A 19,684-nucleotide genomic window follows, 5' to 3' on the forward strand; every position below is an offset into this window, starting at 1 on the left:
GGCTGGTGAGATGGCTCAGTGGGTAAGAGCACCGGACTGCTCTTCCGAAGGTCAGGAGTTCAAATCTCAGCAACCACATGGTGGCTCATAACCATCCATAGCGAGATCTGACTCTCTCTTCTGAAGTGTCTGAGGACAGCTACAGTGTACTTACATATAATAAATAAATAAATAAATCTTAAAAAAGAAAAAAATGGGAACTGTTAGTAGAGCATTAGTTGTGGAGCCCCCACAAATTTGGGAAGAGATCCCAAAATACAATGTACAAGGTTAGGTGATAGCAGATCCCGAGGAGGTTCCAGGACAGCCAAGACTGCCAGAAAACCCCATCTCGAAAAACAAACCAAAAAAAATTAATTTTAAAAATGTGTAATTACAATTAGACAATGCCTTCTGAAATGAGTGGGAAACATGGATTTGGTAAAGAAATGTTTCCAAGTAGCTTGGGTGCAGGAAGTCAACTCGGGGAACTGATCTCTATACTATTGGAGGAGCTGGTGTTGGAACTACCACAATGGGGAATTGTTTTGACAACAATGGGGATGGTCTAACAACCATCCCGGTGCCTCTTCTAGGAGATGAATTCAATCCCTCAATGTCTGTAAGCCCGCTGCTTTGTGATAGTGATCCACCAAGCTGGTACCCTGCTTGCCACCAGGAGGTGCCCTTGGACCGCAACAGAGAGTCTGGAGCCTGACAATTGCCTGTGCCTCAGGCAGCTTGGGACGGATGCGGAACCCTTGTCACTCATTCCCCAAACCTGGATTCTCCCTGGACCTCTGGACAACGTATTCCTTGGTAATGCTCACCACATTTCAGGAACCAGGATAGACAGATACTACGAGGGAAAGCCAGCCCACGTATATTCATGAATAAACATGACAAAGTATAGTTTGGATAGAGAAATGCCTCCCTCAGACCTAACCTAGTTCTAACCCAGATTATCTTTCTACTCCACTCTCAGTCTCAGCTTCTTCACCAATGAACAACACTATTGCAGTGAAAATTAAATTGTTTTACGGGAATTCTTACCCCTTCCTACCCAAACAAGGGAGAGATTAGGTTAAGATGTGGTAGTGCCTGGGTTTCTGAAGTATCGCTCTCAGCAGCCAGAGGTTGAGAAAACCCCCTTCTAGCGGGCCCAGTGACACAACCCTTTGTCATCAGCCCCCTCGACAGTGCGCCCAATACCACGATCCATTGTGATGCTTAGAGACTCCCCCGGGCCTTACGGTTTTGCCAAGGCAATGGTTGCTTCCTGAGCCCCCTTGACGCGCAAGCCGCGACCCACTCCCAAGGCGGTGATTGGCTAGCCCGGGCTGGGGGCGGGCTGACCTTCGCTCCGCAGTGCCGTCACCACATGACCCCGCCCCCGCACGGGGGGCGGACAGTTGTGTGCGGCCGCAGGATTGGTCGCCCCGCTCCTGCGAGGGGGAGGGGAGGCAGGCAGCGCGCACTCGCGCGTGCGTGAGCTGGCGCGCGAGAAAGCGCCCGGTCGCGCCGAGGCTCGAGCGGCCGTCGCCATTTTGTAGGGTTCTCTCTGACGCGGGACCCGCCGCCACCGCCGGCACCACCCGGAGGTAGGAGAGGATGCTGTGGGTGTGTGGGAAGCCCTGGAGCGGACTGGGCCGGACCTCGGAGGGCCGGGAAGGCTCGGGTTTGGGGCCACTCATCTTCTGAGGAAGGTCCCGGGAAGACAAGGAAAGGAGGCGGGGCCGGGTCTCCGGAGGGGGCGGGGCAGGGGTCGGGCCGAGTCTTTGTTGGGATGTTGCAGCGGAGGTTGGGCCGCTGAGGATAGGGGTCCAGTGTTGGGTGAAAGAGGGCTTTCGTTCTTGGAGTATGGTGGGAGGGGATACCGCGCTGTGGAGAGGTACACAGATTTCCCTCCAAAAACCCGTAACTAGGGACATTCAGATACTTCATGCCTTCCACTTGTCTTTCATCCCTGTGCTAAACCGTGAAGGAGCTAACCTTGTAGAGTCAATGTGCCTGACCTCACGGATATATATCTTAGACCTTGTTGTGCATTCTGACCCCCGACCTTCTGTTGGCATTGTCACACAGCAGTTCCTCTCTCAAAAAGAACTGTGAGGGTCGGGGTGTGCTGTAGTGTCAGTTTCTCACTTCACACCTGACTTTTAAAATCTTGTTTCTTCTCTGCCAGGCTCTTGTCAGGATGGTGAAGCTGTTCATTGGAAATCTGCCCCGGGAGGCCACAGAGCAGGAGATCCGCTCACTCTTCGAGCAGTACGGGAAGGTGCTGGAATGTGACATCATTAAGAATTATGGCTTTGTGCACATAGAGGACAAGACGGCCGCTGAGGATGCCATACGCAACCTGCACCACTACAAGCTGCACGGAGTGAACATCAATGTGGAAGCCAGCAAGAATAAGAGCAAAGCTTCAACCAAGTTACACGTGGGCAACATCAGCCCCACTTGTACCAACCAAGAGCTTCGGGCCAAGTTTGAGGAGTACGGCCCAGTCATCGAATGTGACATCGTGAAAGATTATGCCTTTGTACACATGGAGCGGGCAGAGGATGCGGTGGAGGCCATCAGGGGCCTCGACAACACAGAGTTTCAAGGTGAACTGTTCTGGGGATTGGGTGGCAGACCTTCGTGGAGTCTCTAGCTCAAGGCAGAGGGAAGAACACAAGACCACAGGGCTTCAAGAGTGGCTTCTGCCATTCTTTTAAATGCAAAGAACAGGTTATGTTTACTACTCTTAGCATAATTCACTCTGGGGAAGTAAGCCTTCCCCATTGTATTCGCCAAGCTCCTTCTCCACAACTGCATGGGCTCCTGCCTGCCTGCCTTTGGTCTTCATTCACTTGAGTACTGTCACAAGTCTTAAGTTGCCTAGGCAGAGAAGTAGTTAGGTAGTGTGAGAAGGGCTAGAGGTTAGGACTTTGTTGCTGGTTTGTGGTGGACCCAGAAGCCTTTGAGAGTTTTTACCCTCTGCTGCTTTCGAGGATGGCTGGTGGTAGTAAAGAGGAAAAAGGGAATCTAGAAGAAGCGCAGTATGAGAATCTGTGGTGAGTCTGGTTGGGTAGATGGGTATCTTTGAGGTGTTCAAATTTGTTCAGTCTGTGGGCTACTACAGGCAAAGCCAGGAAACAGGTCATAGGTTCTTCTGCTCCATCTATTACTTTAACAGGCTAGGAAAACAGCTTTTTTTCTTTAGAAATTGGATAGGAATGATGGTCTTGCTTCTAGGGAAATTTCATCAAGGACATTATAGAGCTTATTATATTGCTTATATTGATCATAAGTATTATCACCAGTACCATAGGATCTTGTCTGAAAATACTTGCAATCGTGTTACTATAGTAACCACTAGTTACAAGTGGCTACTAAATTTAAATTAATTCAAGTAAATTTTCAAATTAGATTTTTCCAGTGTGGGCAAGAATGAGAGAATGGCTACTGTATTAGGAAACAGATCAGACCCACATTGCAGGAAGTTCATTGGTTAGTAGTTATCCAAGTCTTTTATTGACACGGTCATGTTGGACCACAAATTCAAGTCTACTTTTCTAGTTCCTAAGTCAACATCTTTTTGTGGCCTAAAAGTTAAATATACAAAGGTCCTCTTATTAGAAAACAATGAATTGGTGGAGAAAAGGTAAACTTAAATCAGAAAAGTGTAAATATGCAAATAGTGATGCTTACTGGAGGCTCACTATTATGTATTCTAGCTTCACCACTAATACCCTGGCCTTTAGTTATTGAAAGCCTAAACGTTGTAGCTGATTCCTGTCCTTAACCTCAAGTTGACAAGTGTATTCCCTATGCTTTCCCCATTATAAAACAACTCTGTGTGCCTCTGTGAAAGGATGGCAGGGAGGTAATATGTGCATTTTGACAATAAAAGCAATATTAATTAAAGTTGAATGCTATTTGCAACCACGATTGCTTCTACTCTGGTTAGGAAAGTACTTAAAATCTGACAGTTAAACTTTAAACATTCCTAATTCTCACTTGATGTGGAAAGAGGTCATAAATGCGCAGGGGAGCATAAGGAAGGAGTTCCTGCCCCAGCCCTTTGGTTCTGGGGTCATCCAAGGGCCCCACAAATACTGCTCTACCATGAGTCTGTATGTCCCCATCCCTGAAGAAGGTAACAAAATGGGAAAAAAAAAAAAAAAAAAAAAAAAAACCTAAATTTGCAACTGAAATTCTCAGTGTATAGTATACGCCCTTTTACATTTAACTCAGGAAATGAGTTAAAAGGATGAGAAGGATGAGTACATGGGACCTTTTTTTTTCTTTGGTGCTGACTATTGGACCCAGGATCTTGAGCATGCTCTGTACACATTTCCACTGAGTTATGCTGCTTATCCCTTGTATTTGCTTAATAACAGATATAATTACAAAGAAACAGGGAACTGAATAATGCAATGGATGTATTTTTATTTTATATATATATATATAAAAATATAAATAAATCACTTCCATAGAAAGTACAGACAATAAACTGAGTTGAAAAAGAATCATTTATTAGTATCACATTCTTTTTCTGGCTCTTCTGAAGAGTGATTGGCTCTTGCTTACATATGCAGGTATTTTTGTACTCAGCTAATTTTTTTCTCCATGATGTAACAAAGTTTAGTACTGGGTAATTGTTTTTTGATTGTTTGTTTGTTTGTTTGTTTGCTGAGACAGCCCTCACAATCACAATCCCGCTTCAGACTCTAAGTGCTGGCATTATACATAAGCCTGTCATGTGTCTTCTTGAAATTATAATCTAGATGCCAACTTGGCATTTTGTTCAACTTAATGCCTTTTTGGTTGATAAAGTGCCACTTTGAACATCTTTTGAATATTCTGTGCATTAATGGTTGTCTAGTATTTAAGTTTCTGCATTGTGTAACTTCTAAGCATAGACTAAGTTTACCTGGGGCTTTCAAGATGTCTCCTCTCCACAGGCAGCAGTGAATGCAGTTTGAATTGGAACCACAAAGAAGCTGTTCCCAAGTAACCATCCGGACAGCTGAATTGGGAAGGATGTGCAAGACCTTAGGGGTGTCCTTCTAGTGACAAAGCAATGGAGCATTATCATGTCACCTACATCTCCAGTCTTCCGTGAACCCTCACCTAAGATAGACCTTCAGAATTAGGATTAACTTTTTAGCATTTTAATAGTCTCTCTTGTTCTAGTTTTCAAGAGAAAATGCTTTTTCTGGGCTGATTTTCTGGTAAATATTGTAAAATTTCAGTAACTTAGAGATTCTAAAGCACAGAATTTTATTTTACAGGTGTTTCTAGCTCTAAGTTCACAACTGTAGAAATGGATTTTGCCACACTAGAGCATTCTCATCCTCTACACTAAAAGCATGACTAGTGCAGGGCAGACATCAAGTAAAATCACTGTAGTTCAATGGAAAATGAACTCAGTCAGAATCTATCAAAGTCAACAAATTCATTGGTTTTTTTCCCCCTTAAAAGTAGACTTGTAGCCGGGCATGGTGGCACACGCCTTTAATCCCAGCACTCGGGAGGCAGAGGCAGGCGGATTTCTGAGTTCGAGGCCACCTGGTCTACAAAGTGAGCTCCAGGACAGCCAGGGCTATACAGAGAAACCCTGTCTCGAAAAACCAAAAAAAAAAAAAAAAAAAAAAAAAAAAAGTAGACTTGTAGATATCTGGGTCAATGCAGAGTGTTCCCTTTCTAGACTGGCATGGTTATTCTGACTCGTGTCAGTTATACAGCTGTCTGTCTGAAAGTGGCTTATCCTCTCAAATATAGAGAGCCTTACATAGGAGGTATAAGTGAGTATGTGTAGCACACGATACTTTCATTCACACCATCTATCTATTGACAGCATCAGTGGTATGAGGAAGACTAGTAGCTGGGGTCCTAAATTAGAACACTTTTGTTTTGGGACAGGGTTTCTCCATAGTTAGTTCTGGCTGTCTTGGAACTCACTCTGTAGACCAGGCTGACCTTGAACTCAGAGGTTCACCTGTCTCTGCTTTGATCTCTGAGTGCTGGGATTAAAGGTGAGCACCACCACAGCCTGGCTAAAGCATCTTTGTTCTCACTAAAGATGGTTTACGTTGAAGACAACAAGGGTCCCTGGATTGGGTGATAACATAAACTCTTGGGCAAAAGAGTTCTTTTCTTAGCTATTTCTCAGTGGTAATTTTCTAGAAACATGTATATGTGTATTGCTTGAATGGGTGCTCACAGTTCTTTTGGGCAACTGTAGAGAAATTATGTTCTGCATGGTAGGAATAAAATGTTGGTCATTCTTTTACATGAGAACAGTTCCTAAAAAACGAGTGCTGTTTTTCATTTTATTTTTGTTTGGGTCCCAGGGATCAAACTTGGTTTTTCATACAGTAGCCAAGTGTTAAACTATTGAGAGAGCCATGTCCAACCCCAGAACTTGGTCATTTTTAATACCTACTGTAAGAGGCTATGTTCAAACAGTTCTGCGTATGAGAAAAGGAGTTGAAATCTAGAAACATGGTGGATAGAAGATTGCTGTTGACCATGTTGTCATATATACATGCTAAGGGGCATATTCAGAGGTGGAAAAGATGTCTTCTAAAACTTCTATTAGTTTTATTAGTAGTAAGGTTTTGTTAGATGTCTAGCTTGATTTGGAGGTAGTAACAGTCACAGTAAAAGGTAGCAATCTTTGCACTCTGCATTGGGGAAGGAAATAAGCTGTGGAGACACAACTAGGAGAGAGTCTCCTGTGTTGCTGGTATAAACAGCATCTGACTCCAATTTTATGGGTCTTACTTCTGTTGAAACATCAATTTTTTTAAAAGGATTGCTGAATGAAGGGGCCCAGGAGCGTGTATGTCCATATATTTTACGTTTACTTTTATTTGAGTGAAAAGAGTGTTAATGAGTAATAATTTTAATCTGTTTCCTCAAGGCAAACGAATGCATGTACAGTTGTCAACTAGCCGGCTTCGGACTGCCCCTGGGATGGGAGACCAGAGTGGTTGCTATCGGTGTGGTAAAGAAGGACATTGGTCCAAAGAGTGCCCAGTAGACCGTACAGGGCGTGTGGCAGACTTTACTGAGCAGTACAATGAACAATATGGAGCAGTGCGCACACCTTATACTATGGGTTATGGGGAGTCCATGTATTACAACGATGCCTATGGAGCACTTGACTACTATAAGCGCTACCGCGTCCGATCTTACGAAGCTGTGGCGGCGGCGGCTGCAGCTTCCGCATACAATTACGCAGAGCAGACCATGTCTCATCTTCCTCAAGTTCAGAGCTCAGCTGTACCCAGTCACCTCAACTCCACTTCTGTTGATCCTTATGACAGACACCTATTGCAGAACTCTGGCTCTGCTGCCACCTCAGCTGCAATGGCTGCTGCCGCTTCCTCTTCCTATTATGGAAGGGACAGGAGCCCACTACGTCGGAATGCGGCTGTGCTTCCCGCAGTTGGAGAGGGCTATGGTTATGGGCCAGAGAGCGAGATGTCTCAGGCTTCAGCAGCAACTCGGAATTCTCTGTATGACATGGCCCGGTATGAGCGGGAGCAGTATGTGGACCGAACACGGTACTCAGCCTTTTAAAAACTGGAGGTGAGAGTGGGGAGGATGTGGTTGAAATTTGCACTTAGTTCCCTACAAGAGACCTCTGCTTCACTGAGGAGCCAAATCACCAAACAGGACCTTATCAAAAAGCAAAAATTACATGTTTTGAGTATTTTCTATAAGTTTATGCCACAGGTTTACTTGGCCTGTTGATGAGTTAGTGTGATTCCAATGTGTTTCTTCTGAAACATGAACATGCTCAGTAAAAATATTATTTAACCAGTTGTAAAAAGATACTTGGTATGAAGAAAAAAAAGGCAGGGAGAGCTAACATGCTGGCCCTTTGTTTGTGTAGTTACATTCTCATCCAGGAAAACTAAGACTCAGAGAGCATCAGTACTTTGCCTATGATTATCTCATGATAGAGCCAAAATTCACTCAGCTGACTCTTAAATTCTGGCCAGTAGGTGGTGGCACACACCCAAATCCTAGCACTTGGGACACAGGCAGGTAGGTAGAGCTGAGTAAGGCTAGCCTGATATACAAAGTTCCACGACAGCCAGGGCTACACAGAGAAACCCTGTCTTTAAAAACCAAAATAAAAGCATACTCTTCACTACTACACTGCTGTGATGGTTAAGGTGAAGGGTACCATTTGGGAGCTAGTAATGGACAGCACAGTGAGTTTTAACTAACTTCTTGGGTTTCCAGTTTGCTAATACTTCTTAGAGTAGCACATACCTTAGTCTCTCTCAGTACCAGAGAAAATGAGGTGGGAGGACTATGATGAGTTAGAGAAAAACCTAGGCTACACAGCAAGTTCTAGTAAAATCTAGGAAATATAGCAATACCCCCATGTTACAGACAACAAAACCCAACTATTTATTAGCCTTTATCAAAGGAAAAGTGTGCTACTTTGTGCATCAGATAAAGCCCTAATATTCCAAGACACTTCCGTATTGCATGTTTTCATGTTTGTATTCTATGAAGTCCTTATTTTAGCCCAAAGCATCCATCTGTTTGATATAGGCACTTACACCCTATTTCTTCATAGCCTATGATAAAATTCTTGTTTCTCTGAGATAGTTTTGTGTTATAAGGGAACATTCAAAGGAATTAGATAAAACAATTTCTGATGTGCCAAAATCTTATAGATGGTGACACAGGAAATTCAGTGTTTCCCTATTTCAAGAAATGTGTACAGTACTGGAATGGCAAGAATTGGAGATATCCAGAGACTAGTAAAGTAAATTTTACTAGAATGGAAATGGCATTTGTAATTTACAATTCTCTCATGGTTTTCCTTGTACACTGAAATCGAGCATCACTTGAGTTAAAGCCCCAACAGTGTGGTTACCACTGACACTTCAATGTTCTCAACTTATCCCCTGCATCCATATATGTATTGAGAAAAGAATGGCATGCATGTTGTTAAGTTTATATGCTATACACTTGTGTCATTGAGACTTGGGATTTCTTAGAACCATCATTCAGCCATGTGTTCAACATGTGAATGGAGTTTGCTAATTTTACACCTGGGTCTACTTTGTGAGATACCTCTGATAAAGTTAGCATAAATCTGTTAGATAACTTTTTTCTCTCAAGTATAAAAGCTAAACATGTTTAAGTTAGTATATTATAGCCTTTAAGGGTGTTTTTAGGACATTTTAAAAGTGAATTTAAACGTCAGTCAGTAGGTGCTCAACTAACCTCTTTTTAGTGATGACTTTTAAAGAAACTTACCTTCCAGGTGTGAACCTCAAATGGACTGAATAACCCTGAGTTGGTTGCAGTCCCAGGAGCCTGATGTTAATGAGGCTGCCAGGATGAAATACTCCACAACTGTTGGGGATCCAAATTCGGGTCTCACCCTAACAGAACTGATCCAAGAACATCACAGCTTTTGAAGTCGATTGGCACAGATCAAGACCAAGATTTGGCCCTGTGTCTGTATTAAGTAGAGGAGCTTGGTGTGAGTTAATTTTTTTTTTCCCCCTGCCATTGGTGTCTGGAGTTCCCACCATCAATGGAGGAATTACAGTCCTAGCAGTAGTTTCTTTTGATTTGTCAGGGGTTATTTGGTCAATTAGGAAACTACTGCAACTGTGGCTCTGACCTGACTGTATAACATGCAGATAGATACCTTAAAGGGTAAATGACCAACTGTTCTTTAACAGTATTCTTGGTGACTATGCTTTTTGAATGTTTTCTTTGGAACATCTGTAATAGTAAAATTGGGCTGGGCATGCATGGGTGGTGGACACCTGTAGTCCCAGCTACTCAGAACAGATGTTTATGCTCATACTGGGCAACATACTTAGATCCCAACTCTTAAAAGAAAGAAAGTGACTGTTAATCTGATATCTTAGCCATCTTTTGCTTTTTTTCTGGACCCCCAAATTAATCTGTAGCTATTGAAGATTTATACCTTCCTTGAAGCTTTCTACTATAGAGGGGTTACCTGAGTTAAAAGATAGGAAAATGGTGGGCTTGCGGGTTTATACTATCAGCAGTTTTGTATCTTGAGCAGCATTTAGCTTAAGTAGGTTCCTAGCTGTACCTATTAGAATTTGGGGTGACTTTGTGGGATATACATTCAACCCAAAACCTGACTTGATTTTGTTTTGTTCTTTGTGTCACCCCCTCCCCCCATTGGCATACAGGACGGGACCAGGGCCCTTGTACTCGGAACCAGACTGCACTCCAGGCATTGTGTAAGCCTCTTGTGTTCTGCTTTCTTTCAGGTAGGATAATTGCGGACTGAACCCTCGGGCTGCGGTCATATATGAGAACTTGGTCCTCGCGGTCCCCTTTGCCAGGATGTTTCCATTGCTTCATGTTTCAGTAAACAAAGGAATTTGTGACCAACTATGTTTTCTTTCTTAATTTAATTCTTCTAAGTTGACTTTTCTTTCCTCGATGCTAGTTGTCTGTAGCTTTTCACTGTTCCTTATACCCTCAGCCTCTGAACAGCCCTAGGTAAGGGTTATGCTGACATCCCTTTTCCTGTACAGTAGAAGCCCCTCTTAATCTTGCTTTTCTTAGGAGTTGAGCCCTTCTCCCTGCCTTCCTGCAGCATCTCCTTTCCCTTTAAAATGACCATGTAGTGGCAAGCAACCTTTAACTCTTCTGTCAGTGCTGGACTCTTAGCATTGAAGCTGGTCTTCTGAAGTCGCTAGGACCATTGGGTTTTGTTGTTGTCTTGGTTTGATTTTGTTTTGGTTTTCGGTTTTGTCTGACCTGTGATCGTGGTACAGCATTTGCTGAAATTTAGCCTTGTTTTATTCCACTCCTCCCAATTTTTTTTTGAAAAAAAAAAAATAAATGTTTCTAATACTTAATCTTTTCTTAACTGAGTGGCCATTATTTACCACTAGTGTCTTCTGATTCGTAAGTTGTGCTTGAGCTACAAAACTCCAATGTGTGAATGAATGCCTAAAATGTACAGAGAAACTGAGCTCAGCAATCTATGGTTTCAGGTGAGCTAGAATCTTCAAACACTGGACTACCTGGACAAGCTCATTTCTCCGAAATAATTAGGGCTATAATGCAGTTAAAAGGTTAACCAACCCAGAAAGCCAAGGTACTAGTGACAGACGCCCCATAGAAAATACTGCTTCATAAAAAGGCTGTGCTAGGGTAGCTCCTAAATCCTGTCACGTGGACTCAATTTAACAACACACTGCTCTGGGCCAGTGTAAAGAATGAACTTTTTAGGGGCTGGAGAGGTGGGCTCAGTGACTAAGAGCAAGCAGAGGACCCAGTTCAGTTCCCCACACCCACATGATAGCTTACAACCATCTATGGAACTCCAGTTCCAAGAGATCTGATACCCTCCAGGCACTAGGCAGACACATTAGTGTACACACACCCACACACATTCAGGTACTCATACCCTTAGTTGGTAACACCCTCCCTCATAGGTTTGATAGACACTCTCTCTCACTCTTCTGTGTATTTTGAGAAAAACTGTCCCTATGTACCCTGGTGGACCTAGAACATGCCATGTACAACAGACCAGTCTCATACTTGCATTGATACTCCTGCCTCCCAAATCTTGGGAGTGGACATAAGCCATCATTCTTAGTTTATCCTTTGTTAATTGGGGTTGGAGATGGCTTAGCAGCAAAGAGCATGGACTGCTCTTCCAGAGGGGACAGGTTCAACTCCCAGTACCCATACTGGTGGCGTACCCATACTGGTGGCTCACAACTATCTTATGATTTCAGTTCCAGGCAGGTCAATGTCCTTTTCTGACCTCCAAGGGTAGGTGCAACATGCATGTGGCAGAACAAACATCCAGATACATAAATTTAAAATCTCAAAAATAATAAAAAATAAGAGGCTAGCCATATAGAGCACAAAGCCTGGGGTCAGTTCCCTAGATTTTTCCCAAGTGCATGTAAATTCCCTTATCAACTTTTTTTTTTTTTTAAGATTTATTTATTATATGTAAGTACACTGTAGCTGTCTTCAGACACACCAGAAGAGGGAGTCAGATCTTGTTACGGATGGTTGTGAGCCACCATGTGGTTGCTGGGATTTGAACTCTGGACCTTCGGAAGAGCAGTTGGGTGCTCTTACCCACTGAGCCATCTCACCAGCCCCCCTTATGAACTCTTATGTGATTTCTTCTCAAAGTGTTAATATTTCTGCTAGGGTTAGGCATTGGCTAAAGTGAGTCAGATGGGTCTGTTTTAGGGGGAGCTAATTTTTAAGTATAGCTCACGTTGGTCTTGACATCATTATGTAGCTGAAGCTTTCCTTGCACTCCTACTGATCTTTCCCCTTTAATGCCTCACGGGCTAGGATTCCATGTATGGATCACCATACCTGAGCCACTAACCGCAGTAATGCAGGATCAGAGAAAAAGTACTTTCTACAGAGACCCAACTATGCTGGGTCCATGGCATACACTGTTAAACACTCAAAACAGAGTCTGGATTATTAGGAGCTGGAGGCTAGCCTGGACTATGAGACCCAATCTCAGAAAAACTGAACCATCTCTGCAGCCCCTCTCTTTAATTTTTTAAGTGTGTATGTGTTTGTATGTGCCAGTCCAGAAGCACAGGTGGAGGTCAGAAGAAAACGTTCAGAGGTTGTTTGCTCCATCCTGGGTCCTAGGGGACAGCAAATATTTACTTATCTCACCAGCTCTTCTAAAAATATCTTGCGTGCGTGCGTGCGTGCGTGTGTGTGTGTGTGTGTGTGTGTGTGTGTGTGTGTGTGTGTGTGTGTGTGTGTGTGTGTGTGTGTGCGCGCGCGCAAAGACTGAAATAAGATGTCAATATGGGGTGTCCACGTGAACTAGCTGCCAACCAGCCCTAGTGTCCTCTCCTGTCCCCGTCCTACTTTCCCCATCTCTGCTGTTCACCTAAGAACCCAGCTTCTCCAAGAGTCCTAGGAATCTGACCTCTGATCTTATGTATGAAACATTAACCATTTTAGTTCTTGAGACAGGGTCACATGTAGCCTAACCTGGACTCAGGCTATTTTATATGTCCTTCATCTCCTGATCATCTTGCCTCCTGAGTGCTGGGATTATATACATGTAACTGTCTAGTTCTATGTAGTCCTGTGGATCAAACCCAGGGCTTCATATATGGTATGCAAACACCTTACCAACGAGCTACATCCCCAACCAAAACTTTTATTTTGCATTTTTTGTTTTGAGACATTTCATTTATCCTATGCTGGCTTCTAATTTGCTATATAGCTGAGGCTGGCCTTGAACTCCTGGATCCTCCAGTTTCTACCCCCAAAGTGTTAAAATTATAGGCAGGCATAAGCCTCAACAAACTGAGGAATTATTTTAATCAGTATTTTATAAATCTTGAGTTCCTGTATATTAAATCTAAATGATGAACTAAATCCTGCTTAAAGTTTACTGGTTCCCGCCCCCCCATATGAAAATGGTGAAGTGAACGTTCTGATTACATGTGATACCTTCTTCATTTAGATGAGGGTGCTGGAGACCAAGCATAAAACCTGATGTATGCCAAATTTCCTAAGCTATATAATAACCTAACCCAACCCATTTTACAAGACTTTATGTGAAAGGTAATTTTGCCTGGAAATATAAACCTAATATCTATGGAGGCCAGAAGAGGGCATTGCACAGATACTACACTTTTACACACAGGGGTGCTGGACAAGTCCTAAGTCTTCTGAAAGAGAAGCCAGTGCTCGCTCCTAACTGCTGAGCCATCTCTATCCCCTTCACTTTCTTTTGAGATAGGATCTTCCTTTCTTTGGTATCAAGACTGTCCTCAAACTGTCATCCTGCATCATCCTCTCTCACGCTTTGGCTAAGAGTGTACCATCACTTCAGATTCCACATATTTTATACCTTACAATCTTCTGACTTTTTGAAAAGGCCAGAATACAATCAACAGAGGTCCATGTCAACACTCTTACTAGCAAATGAAGTACAAAAGGCCCATGTTAATTCCAACATTCCACACTAAAGTGGGATGGTCCCTGTTGTCACACAAAAGAAATTCAAACAGGGGGCTGGTTTGATGGCTCAGTAGGTAAGAGCACCCGACTGCTCTTCTGCAGGTCCGGAGTTCAAATCCCAGCAACCATATGGTGGCTCACAACCATCTGTAACAAGATCTGACTCCCTCTCCTGGAGTGTCTGAAGACAGCTACAGTGTACTTACATATAATAAATAAATTAAAAAAAAAAAAGAAATTCAAATAAAGCCACTGAGATTCCATTGTGATTGGTATGCACAGCACCAGACAAAACTAAGGTGTGTACTGGTTGAGCCAATCGTGGTAGTGCATGCCTTAAGTCACAGGATTCAGGAAGCAGGGGCAGGAGTATCTCTGTGTAAGCTACAGGATAGCCAGTACTATCCAGAGACCTTGGATCAAATAAATAGAACAATAAAATGTGCAGGTATTGATGTCCCCAGAATCTCTAGTGGTATTCCATATTTCTTATTTGTGTGTATCTATGCAACTGCTATATGCCATGTGTAGACAGGTGCCCTAGGAAGTCAAAAGACAGCACTGATACCCTGGAGTTGGAGTTAGAGATGGTTGTTAGTTACCATTGGGGTGGTGGGAAATAAACTCACATCCTCTGCAAGAGCAGCATGCTAACTAAGCCATCGCTCCAGGTGCATGAATTTTTATATAATCTAAGTTGCTAGTTACTACAACAGCTTTGATGGTAAAATTATACTAAGACTTTCTTTTTCTTTCACTTGCCCCTAATAAATAAATACTGGGAAAGACTTAAGTGTTCAACTAGTTAGAACTGCCCAAAAGAAAAAATGTATTTCTTTCTAAACAACTACAATTCCCATCCAAAGGGGTCCAATACCTTCTTCTGACCTCCACGGGTACCAGACACAAATGTGGTAAACATACAAACTTGCAGGCAATTAAAAAAAAATGTGTTTTTTAAAGCAGAACCACACTAGTCAGGTGTGGTGGCACAGGCCTTTCTTTCATCTCAGTGATGGAAGGTGAATCCCTGTGTGTTCAAAGCCAGCCAGCGTGATGAGTTCCAGGCCAGCCAGGATACAGAGATTCTGTCTCAAAACCAACCAAAAAACCTTCACTTATCAGTTGTCTACAGAGATATCGAATGTGAGGAGTGGTGAGAACTGAGGTAAGTTGCTGGCTCAGTTTGGGGGGAATGAGAAAAATATCCCTGTCCTTTTGCCTTTCTTCCTGTGATGTTTGAGCCTGTGTAAGTAAGGCAGAGCCCTAGAGACTGGCAGAGCCCCCAAACAAGGAACAGCCCCTAGAAGCAGCATTCTGTGAAATACTGTAAATGAAAGGAAAGTAAATTTAAATGTCATTTAAATGCTGATTTAAATATCATCACTACCTGGGAGAAAAGGGGCCAGATTCCTTGAAAACTTCCTGGTGCTAATGCAATGCCTTTGTAGGGTTGGGAGAGAGACAGAGACACAGAACTACTAAGGCTCGGCTCTGCTTGGCAAAAAGAATAAAACCCCAAAAACTCCTGTAACAAGCCTTGCTTCATCTTTTAGGTCTGCCTGTGACAGCCTTTGACCTACTCCTTCCCTCTAATTTCCAGCCACAAAGTGAAGACAGGCGCAGAAAAGTATGCAATGCACTGCATGGAACTTTCCCCAAGGACATAAGAGGTTGGTTGTCTGCAAAAACGGCTCCCCCAAAAGGGAAGCAGTCTGCCTAAGTTTGGTTCCTGGCTTCAGTTTTTGACTCATATAGGAACCTCAGGGAGTTTCCCATTCTTGACAATTTGGGAGAGGGAGAGGAAAATATACACACATCCGAAGGAAGAATTACCAATATTAAAAGAATCTGTGCCAGGGTGGCCACACATCCCAGGAACTTACTAAATAGATTGGGATCAGATTTGTGGCAGCCAGCCCTCCAGTTTCCCAAGTAGGAGATCGAGGTATAAGCCACTACATGGGGCTTTAAAATTGCTGAACTCTGCTGGGCGATAGTGGCGCACACCTTTCATCCCAGCACTTGGGAGGCAGATTTCTGAGTTTGAGGCCAGCCTGGTCTACAGAGTGAGGTCCAGGACAGCCAGAGAAACCCTGTCTCACCAAAAGAAAAAAGAAGAAAAAAAAGAAAAAAGAAAAAATTGCTGAACTCCTTGTTTTTATTTTATGTGCAATGATATTTACAGGACAGGTGCTAAGTCAGTTAAGAACACTGACTTTTTAGCCAGGAGAGATGATATACCCCTTTAATCCCACACTCAGGAGGCAAAGAAGTAGGAGAATCTCCATGGATTTGAGGCCAGTCTGATCTACATAGTGAGCTTTATGACAATCAGTACTGTGACCCTGTGATCACCATCACCACCACCACCAAAAAGTTAAATTTATAAGCACTGGCTGCTTTTACAGAGGACAGTAACTCCAATTTCAGGGAACCTGACACACTCTTCAGGCCACCATGGGCATTTCACACACACGGCACACATATGTGCAGATAAAACAACAGTTGAAAAAAAGATATGAACCAATTAGTATAGAGAAGACAAAAGTGGTATACTCAAGGGATGCTCATCATTCAAGGGATAGTTTCCATAAAACAGTTACTACTGTTTATTTTACGTGGAGTGTAAAGGCTGAAGTTCAGCAGTAGAAACTAGAGTGTATATGAGGTATATATTGGTATAGCAGAGAATTTTCTAAGTTTTTAAGAATGGTCAATGAGTAAGCAAAAAAATTGGCTAAGTACCACAAACTACACAGTCTAAGAACACTGATATCCTTTAAACACTGTCAAATGTCACAACACGGATCAAGCTATACAGAAAAACACTCACCAAGAGGGAGACTGTAAGAAAGCTAAGGGTAAACTCTCCAACATATATTCCTGGCTCCCACCAACTCCAGGAAATACATACTTGAGAAAAGAGATCAGTCTCTTGAACTGCAGGGTTGTGACTTAGGGAATGAATGAATGAATGGTCTAACAGTGAAAGGTGAATCTGCACTGATGAAAACCTAAAATGTGTATGAGGTCCGGGAGATGAGCCAGCTTCTCTTGAGTTTACCACTTTTACCTTCTCTACCCCACTGAGTCATCCTTTTTAACATGTTATGTTTTATCTGCATAGGTAGTAGATGTATGGAGAATACATCCCTAGCTCAGTTATGTCTCCTGCCCCCCACATTTGGTACAATATTAGGGACTAAGTCTAGTGTCTCAGTATGCTAGACAAGCACTCTTCTACTTCTTGAGACAGAATCCTCTGCCTGAAACTTGGTAAGTTGCCTAGAATGGCCTTGAACTGATTCCACATAGCTCAGGCAGCCCTTGACCTTCCAGACCCTCCTCTACCTTAGCCTCTTGAGTAAATTAAGAGGGCTCGTGTGTACAGCAAGTCTGGCTTAACTCTTATCTTTTCTTAGTCCTCCTTTCCAATAACCAGGAAGGTTCATTGAGGACAACTGTCTCTAAAGAGAAATCACAAGTATATTCTGGAAGCCTTGATACTAACAAGTTACTAGGTAAGGGTTTTTACAGCCCCACGATCCCAGGAAATACATACCTGAGAATGGAGATTGGTCTCTTAAACTGTGGGATTTTGACATAGGGAATAGTGTAATATTTGGGGGACTGGGGAGGGTGTCATTAAAAATTGGCAACAGTGAAAGGTGAATCTGCAATGATAAAAACTTAACATGTATATGAGGTCAGGGAGATGAACCAGCAGGCAAAATGCCTATGACACAAGCCTCATGATCCGAGTTCAATCTTCAGAATACACAAGGCAGGACAACCTTCACACTTGCACCATTTATCTATCTCCCCACTCCTCTTTTCTCTCCGTCACATATGTAAATAGATGTAGGATGTTTAAAAACCAAGTGCATGAGTCATCAACAATCTTGGTTCTGAACAAACAACACCTGAACATGCCATCACACCCACCCAGTATCAACAAACACTGTCTGAAACACTTCAGTGCCGAGTCCATACTGTGTCTTATGAATTACAGTGCTTTTATGCCTTCATAGAAACAGTGGTTGAATATAGAAAAATGGACTTTTAATACTTTCCTATCATTACTGTAGCACACTGGTGTATCACTGGCCTGTATTGTGTTAGCATGTTTCCTTCTACAAATGGTTGTTTTAAGTTGCTGACTTCATTTATAGTTTTTAAAACAAATTAAATGAATTATGGTTTAGGATTAGTATACATTTTTTCAACAATTTCTCTAATAGCCCTAGTTTGTGCCACTTTGTTTTCTGTATTTATACAAAATAGTTAATATACTCAGCACTGACAGTTACAAAATCAAATTAGCAAGCAACTCTGAAAAGTGATTAATGCTGTTGATTAACATTTAAACTTTTATGTTAAATAAGTTATGTTAAATAAGCACAGACGAGGGAGATGGCTCTGGATAAAAACATTTCTATAATTTCAGCATTCCTACAGCAGAATAGAGGTGAACAAGAAATTGACTTGAGGGAACTTCAGAGCAAGCTAGTGCCATGTGCACCCACATTCAGACACATGGGCAGACAGCCGTGCATACAAGCTACGGACTACAAAAGAAGCACATCGATCTCGACGGCATTCACGTTTGCTCATCTACAGTAAACAGACTTTTAGTTAGCTTTGCATATCCACATGGTAAGAAATGTGTCACCAAAAACAAGGGAAATGTTTAAGTATCTCTGATCTACATGAATTTACTTTTCTGTCTTTGTGTATGTGTGAAATAATTTCAAAGATACAAGGGGGGTGGGGACACACCAAACCATAGACAGTTTCACTGCTTAAAAACTTAACTTTCTTTTCATCTTCAAAATGGGTTAGGCCTGGTTGTGCAGCTCTGTAATCCAAGATACTCCAAGAGCCTTAGGAGGACTTTAAGTTCATGTCCAGGATAGGTAATTTAACTTCAAAGGCTACATAAGCATGTGTAATGAATGACCTATGCTTAATCTCCAGTACTGGAAAAAAGAAAACTCAGACCTACTGATCAAAAAAAAAAAAAATCCCTTATCAGGACTACCTACGATTACCTAAGGGACGGACAGATCCAAATGCAAAGAGGAAAGGAATCTCACCTGTTTAAAATGTGCCTGAAACAGAGTAGTTACCTAGAACTCTCACCCCAGAGAGTCTATTTGCTGCTCATTCTAAATTTTTGCTAAATTTCTTTAAAAAACAAAAACAAACTAGACCTCCGTTACTATAAAAACATGGACACATTCATTGCTTAAGTTCCCCTCATCCTCTGACCACTATCATGCACTATAATACAATACACCCTTACCCACAATTCTATTTACTTACTATGTTCACTGTCCTTAATATAAAACTTATTTGGATGATGGCACTTCCATTAGTCTAGGTGGTGAAGACAACATGTAAGACAAACAGAACATGAAATAATACAGTCTTTTAAAATAAAAAACGACACAGCTTAGTACAAAACTAACTTTGGATTGGTAGAAATAGAAGCTGGATGAAAATAAGTTTTAAGAGAAAACTCAAGCAAGGGACTTAAGTTAGTAAATGCACTTGCCATTAATCCTGACAACTTTAGTTCCATCCCCAGGACCCATATGGGATAACCAACTCTTACTAGCTGTCTTCTGACCTCCACATGCATGCCACAGCCACACATACACACATTGTAAAAAAAATTTTTTTTAATTAAAGCAAATAGTAG

At 42.3% G+C, this 19,684-nt stretch overlaps 2 protein-coding genes across 16 annotated transcripts in view; one reads left to right on the forward strand and one right to left on the reverse strand.

Moving 5' to 3' along the window:
* Nucleotides 1-19,684, reverse strand: part of Gm21992 (predicted gene 21992) — a 68,722-nt gene that overhangs the window by 12,169 nt on the left and 36,869 nt on the right. The window lies entirely within an intron of this gene.
* Rbm4b (RNA binding motif protein 4B) lies at nt 1,371-10,865 on the forward strand. Of its 15 annotated transcripts, XR_003952809.1 has the most exons (6): nt 1,483-1,580; nt 2,165-2,588; nt 4,932-5,201; nt 6,896-7,566; nt 9,269-9,490; nt 10,182-10,859. XR_003952809.1 is itself a non-coding variant. In XM_006531824.4 (4 exons), the coding sequence occupies exons 2-3, from the start codon at nt 2,177-2,179 to the stop codon at nt 7,555-7,557; spliced, it is 1,074 nt and encodes a 357-aa protein (XP_006531887.1). In that variant the 5' UTR covers nt 1,431-1,580; nt 2,165-2,176; the 3' UTR covers nt 7,558-7,566; nt 9,269-10,859. The 15 variants fall into 15 exon arrangements, 7 of the variants coding, with proteins under 7 accessions (XP_006531886.1, XP_006531887.1, XP_006531888.1 ...); XR_001782610.2 differs by lacking the exon at nt 4,932-5,201 and having other exon boundaries at nt 1,371-1,580; nt 10,263-10,859; XR_003952808.1 differs by lacking the exon at nt 9,269-9,490 and having other exon boundaries at nt 1,429-1,580; nt 10,263-10,859.

Source organism: Mus musculus, chromosome 19, assembly GCF_000001635.26.
Source record: "Mus musculus strain C57BL/6J chromosome 19, GRCm38.p6 C57BL/6J".
NCBI lineage: Eukaryota > Metazoa > Chordata > Mammalia > Rodentia > Muridae > Mus > Mus musculus.

Bases quoted from the DNA above. Each gene is read 5' to 3' on its own strand.
- Rbm4b (XM_006531823.4), top strand. From the start codon at position 2,177: ATGGTGAAGCTGTTCATTGGAAATCTGCCCCGGGAGGCCACAGAGCAG. The intron at 2,589-6,895 runs GTGAACTGTTCT...TGTTTCCTCAAG, and splicing joins CGACAACACAGAGTTTCAAG to GCAAACGAATGCATGTACAG.